The following is a 6,362-nucleotide window of genomic DNA, read 5'->3' on the forward strand; positions in this document are numbered from 1 at the left end:
CACATAAATCTGGCCATGTGTGAATACATCTCTTGGTAAGTACAAACCGATGTTATCCAATGACTGTCCCTGTGATTTGTTGATTGTCATAGAATGGGAAACTATAATAGGGAACTGTCTTCTATTCAGTTTGAATGGCCATGGTGATTGGGATGGTGACATGTCCATTCGAGGTATGTAAACCAAATTTCCCAAACCTTTACCGGCCATTATTGAAGCCTCGAGTACATGGGTTGCCATCTTTGTTATACACAGCCTTGTGCCGTTACACAAACCTTCAGATTGATCTATGTTTCTCATGAGCATTATAGGTGTCCCAACCTTTAGTTTTAAGTGATGGTTCGGCAAACCTGATGTTTGGAAGGGAACTTAGAAATTCTGGCGTGAGGATATCAACTACTGTTGGGTCATGAATCTCAGACTTGTCAACTGAATTTGCGCTGTAGTAGTCACGAATTTCTCCTGCATTGTTGACTGAACAGAATTAGTAAAAGCATAAAATCAATTAATATAACCCATTAAATTATATATTTTTGTTGCTTAACCTGGCATTAAGTTAACTATATGATCATTGATCTGATCAACAATCTGCAGTGTAGAGGCCAATATTGCTTGACTTTTAAGGTAATCAACACATTGGAAGTTATTTATGAAATCAGGGTATGTGGTATTGACAATGGCCACAATTGGATCATCAAGTTCTGGTATCAAAATATCAGGTGGTATCTCTATTTCGGCGGTGCCGTCATTAGGCTCAGATATTCGGCCCTCTCCTATTCTTAAAAGCCAATCTGAAAACTGTGCTATCTCATTTTTATCAGTCTGTGTTGATCCTGTTTGTAGCCGTATGTTTCTTGTCAATGTTAATACCTCAACTGAATGCCATATGTAAGATGCATTTATAGCACAGTGTACAATATCGGAACGACTGCCTCTGGGGACGACAGGTAAAATCTGTCTGAAATCGCCACCGAAAACAACAACCTTTCCACCAAATACATCAGTGGAATTTTTGTTTGCACTCATAACATCTTTCAAAGTTCTGTCAAGCGATTCTATTGCATACTTATGCGCCATTGGTGCCTCATCCCATATTATAAGCTTTGTCTGTCGTAACATGTCTGCAACATCATCGTTGAATTCAACCTTGCAAGTAGAATTGTCCATAGTTGGTACCGGTATCCTGAACTTTGAATGTGCAGTTCTACCTCCTGGAAGTAACAATGATGCTATACCGCTAGTTGCAACAGTTAAACATATATCGTGTTTTGATCTTAAAGCTGCTGCGAGTGTTCTCCACATATATGTCTTTCCGGTACCACCATAACCATGAAGGAAGAAAACAGCAGGATTCTGAGACTCCACAGCGTGCATTATTTTTTCATAAATACCTCTTTGCTCATCTAAGAAATATAATAGTGAGGGTAGAATAGTGCTAAAATAATCGATTCATAGAATTTCAAAGCGTAAAATAAATTGAATTTAATTGATGCAATAGTAACCTGTAAGAGCAGCAAACAGATTTTCAAATTCCGAGTTCATTGACGCTGTATCGTAATTACGCTCATCATATATGAGCCTGTTTCCCAACTGTTCAAGAACATAAGCATCCGGATATGGAATAGGACTAAAATCCTTTAGTGTCCTTCTATTTGCTTGTAGCAGTTTCTCAATTTCTATTAAAGTCAAATTTTGTAACTCTTCTTGTGTGAGGACTAATTCTGCATTGATATGAGAAATTGAGTTATAATACTGTTGGTAAGTCATCTGAAGGTTGTTATTAAGAAATTGTTTTGTTTGCTATTTTATTTTGTCTAACAAACCTAGATTTGCAGCCAACGCTCTTTGTGTACGTAAGACACCATCAAATAATAGGAGCCAAGTTTGTTCCCAAACATGTGCAGGGCGATTAACAGCACCAGACAAAAGCATGATAACAAACAGTTATTGAAGAAAATGACCAGTCCCCCAATGACTTGCCTCCTTTATAGCAGCTATGTATTCTTTGTCGTCTTCAAGAAATCCCATTGCAAAGCATGCATCTCTGAATGTATCAAACTAGATGTTATCCACGGTCCTAATTTCCTCATAAGTTGTTGGTCCTTTTGCCACCGTCAACATCATGCGTAGGTAAAACAGTTCACCAGCTGTTGGCGGAACCCATATGAGACGTCCAATGGTGAAGCCTTTTTTCCGAGGTTTCCATTCTCTCTGTTTTTTGTGATAAACAAACTTTGAGACAAATTGATCATAAGTTAATGTTCGTGCCTCTTCATATTTAGCATTTGCCACCAGCCATGCAGTAAACATTGATCCAGTCACACTTGCAGTTTCCAGCACATTTTCCATGCGTGCATAATCTGTATAGTAGATAGGTTTCTCCCCAACCAAATGATAGAACATACGTTCCACAGCTGGTTTTATGCCATGAATATTGTAAGAGTAAATGCGCCAGCATGCTTCACTGGGAGAGACATACCTGCAATCGAGATATTGTTGGATTTCATCAACAGGTTTATTGCTATTTGTTGAAACTGCTGCTGTTATTCTGTCATAGCCTTTATTGATATATTTGAAAATATATTTTATGGAAGTACTCTGATTACACCATTCCATGTTTATATGTGTCTGGTATATCATAAGAAATCTGGTGTTATATGGAACCACATGTCTGTTGTCCAAGGTGATACCATTTTTTTCAATAGTGAAGGTTTTTGATCTTCTCCTATACAGTGGATATCCCTCTGCATCAACAATAGTGTGTTCAATAAACTTTTTGGGATAGTATTTAGAACAGCGTCCATTATTCATACATTGTGAGTTCATGCGCGCGAGGCCACAGGGTCCATGCATCATATGTGCCTTAACCAACTTGTATAAAATGGGATGAACAGTCGGGTCGGGAATTTTAGCAGAAATGATGTTGTCTATGTCAGATGGTGTTGGGTATTTGCTCTGTGGGTGTAGGAATATCAATATGTGCGCATGTGGCAATCCCCGCTTTTGGAATTCAATGGTGTACATATCTATTAAATTGAAAGTTAGTTTGATGTAATATTTTGGTACTCCACAGACACATGATTGAAAAGTAGTATAATTAAATGAAACAACTTACATGCAATCACTTTTCCGACGACATGGCGTTTTGTAATATCCTCCATGAGGGTATCAAACTTTATTTTGAAAACTTTTGAAATGATATCTGGCCTATCATGGGGTTGTAGGCCTGTTCCTGACAATGCTCTTTTAATTTCAGGCCAATTTGGGTTGCAGGTAAATGTAACAAATAAATCAGGGAATCCCAATCGACTTGAAATGGCCATACCGTCAAAATATAGTTGATCCATATATCTCTTGCTACCAACAAATGTTGATGGCAAAACAACTCGTTTTCCTCGCTTTTGGTGTTCATTTCTTCTATCACCATCAGTTTGAGTGGTCAAATTATTATATTTGCCCACTCTTAACTTCGATTGATTATCCCTCAACCAATTCAGTCGTTCGGATTCCATCATAGCATAACCGTCGACTAAGAATTGTTGAAATAGACGTCTTGAGTAAAGTAGTGTTTTTGCCTCTTTGTGACGTTGTTGTAACCGGTAAGAAAACCAATCCTTAATGCTTTGACGGTTTTTCCTAGTGACCTCAGTTTCATGGCAATATCTGTGCATTATATTTTTCCTGTAACCATCTTCCCCATAAGGAAATATAAGAGGATACTGATAAGCCAAATATGCTGGGTGAAACTCATCTATTCGTTGCAAACCACCATTGCGGCGCTGAATTAAGATGTCCCTTTTATCAGCAGAATCAATGTCTCCCACAATGAGTGCAGCCACTTCTGAGACAGTAGGTTTGTTGTAAACACGGTCATCTTCGCATCTATCAGAAATAAGCCTGAGTTTTAAATGTGTGAAAGAATTTGTCCTTAAAACATCCCTTGCCATTCGAAAAGCTTTGGCATGAACATTGTGCTCATCTAACATCATCTTGAGCTTATTGACAACGGGGCGCTCGATGCCTTTGTTGTCCCTGTGTATTTTGGGCAGTCATGAATAAATAGTTTAACAAAATATTTTTATAAAGAAATTGTGTAATTATGTCTGAGCAGGCTTACTTGAAACATTTTATTCTGTGTTCAACTTCATTGTCCGTGTCGTAGATGTATAATTGAGCATATTGCGGAGCTTTCCCGGTTTCTGGCAGTAATGTACCAATTCGATGGCAGGTCTGACCCTGCAGTCTCAAAGTAGGGGGTCCTCCTCTTTTAGAGTATGTTGTGTCGAACTTCATTCCGGGGGAGGTGAATGAGAACATTGCGTTGTATGTTCGTATGTTAGCCTGGTAGTTTTTACTATCCGAATATGTTTTATTAAATAGAAGATCTTGCAACACCTGTGGAGGTTGTTCAAGGAATGGGAGAACAATTTTTCCTCCACGGCAGCAACGATGAAAGCGAGGAGTTGCTGTAATTTTGTGTCTATTCACTTTTTGTTGGTACCACATACATGCCTGGCAGTGTACGCATTCATATTTTTGGTCGCCAATATCGTAATATTCTGAAAGAAGAAAGCACAATACTGAATATGTTTATTAACAGAGGAAGTGTACATCATTTGGTTATCAGTGTATGATATGGATATACCTTGAAGATGGGCCTCCTGTAATTGTGTCGGCACTGAATCCTCGTCAGAGTCGGAACTATTAGAAGAATTTAAATTATTGTCAGAGTTGGAGTCATCATTGTCCTGATAATGAGACCCAACTGACACCTTTTGATTTGAGGTAGATGCATGATCCATGTTCTAACTTTGACTAACAATGTTGTTTGTATTTTGAACCCCACTAACTTCAGTATTGAAGAAATTTCTCAATCTTTTTCTGTTATCCAAGATTATCTTCCTTCTCTTTCTAGCCATAGCCGTTTCAATAGTGGTTTCATATGTTGTAGAGGATGTAAAATTAAGATTTAAATGGGAAGTGAGGTTGTTTCTGTTAGAACAAGATTTGTTCTGATCAATTATCTTAGTTTTGATGATAACAATAATATGAATTTTGCTTAAAATTATATGGTACTCTAATCCAATGCAATTTCCCTTTCAGGAAATATATATAAAGAGTACGCATAATTCAGCGCTCAGAAGCTTTGTCTCAAAGGGTTCAGCATGCAACATCAGAACATGGTCTGGCAAGACATCAGAAGATGGTCGAAGCAGAATCAGAACATGGGTCTATGGAAGCATCAGAAGAACAAGAGAACAGAAGCACTGAAGTTCTGATGGTATCACGCTCAGAAGCACTTCAAGGTCAGAAGATCAGAAGATGCTATGCACCAAGCTGTTTGACTCTGATGATATTCAAACGTTGTATTCACAAACATCAGATCAGAAGGAAGTACAAGTGGCAGGCTACGCTGACTGACAAAAGGAACGTTAAAAGCTATTAAAGGCTACGTCAGTAGACACAGCGTGAACAAGGCTCGAGGTAGTTGACAAAAGCGTATAACATTAAATGCGATGCTGTACGGAACACGCAAAGCATTAAATGCATTCAACGGTCATCTTCTCCAACGCCTATAAATATGAAGTTCTGATGAGAAACGATTTTAACGATCCTGAACATAAACAACGCATATTAACTTGCTGAAACGCTGTTCAAATTCAAAGCTCAGAATCTTCATCTTCATCAAAGCTCACTACATTGCTTTTGTAATATATTAGTGAGATTAAGCTTAAACGTTAAGAGAAATATCACAGTTTGTGATTATAGCTTTCAAGAAGCATTTGTAATACTCTTAGAATTGATTACATTAAGTTGTAAGGAACTAGAGTGATCGTGTGGATCAGAATACTCTAGGAAGTCTTAGGAGTGAACTAAGCAGATTGTAACTAGAGTGATCGTGTGGATCAGTATACTCTAGAAAAGTCTTAGAGGGTATCTAAGCAGTGTTCCTGGAGTGATCAGTGTGTGATCAGTAGACTCTGGAAGACTTAGTTGCTGACTAAGTGGAAAACCATTGTAATCCGTGCGATTAGTGGATTAAATCCTCAGTTGAGGTAAATCATCTCTGCGGGGGTGGACTGGAGTAGTTTAGTTAACAACGAACCAGGATAAAAATAACTGTGCAATTTATTTTTATCTGTCAAGTTTTTAAAGCTACACTTATTCAAACCCCCCCTTTCTAAGTGTTTTTCTCTCCTTCAATTGGCATCAGAGCGCCGGTTCTAAGGTGCAAGCACTTAACCGTGTTTAGAAAAGATTCAGGAAGAGAAAAACGCTTCAGTAAAAGATGGTTGATGAAAGTGAAAAGTCTACACCTACACCTGCATCTACATCTGGCTCTGCTGAGCAATACAACGGTA

General features: G+C 38.2%; 1 protein-coding gene across 1 annotated transcript; it reads right to left on the reverse strand.

Annotated features, from left to right (window-relative positions):
- Positions 1–2,058: 2,058 nt before the first annotated feature.
- On the reverse strand, positions 2,059–4,802 carry LOC131643239 (uncharacterized). Its single transcript, XM_058913390.1, has 5 exons — positions 4,646–4,802; positions 4,118–4,559; positions 3,116–4,032; positions 2,732–3,026; positions 2,059–2,479 (listed from the first exon to the last, which is right to left on the reverse strand). The coding sequence occupies exons 1-5, from the start codon at positions 4,800–4,802 to the stop codon at positions 2,059–2,061; spliced, it is 2,232 nt and encodes a 743-aa protein (XP_058769373.1).
- Between the last annotated feature and the right edge of the window lie 1,560 nt (positions 4,803–6,362).

This window comes from Vicia villosa, unplaced genomic scaffold, assembly GCF_029867415.1.
Source record: "Vicia villosa cultivar HV-30 ecotype Madison, WI unplaced genomic scaffold, Vvil1.0 scaffold8, whole genome shotgun sequence".
Classification (NCBI taxonomy): domain Eukaryota; kingdom Viridiplantae; phylum Streptophyta; class Magnoliopsida; order Fabales; family Fabaceae; genus Vicia; species Vicia villosa.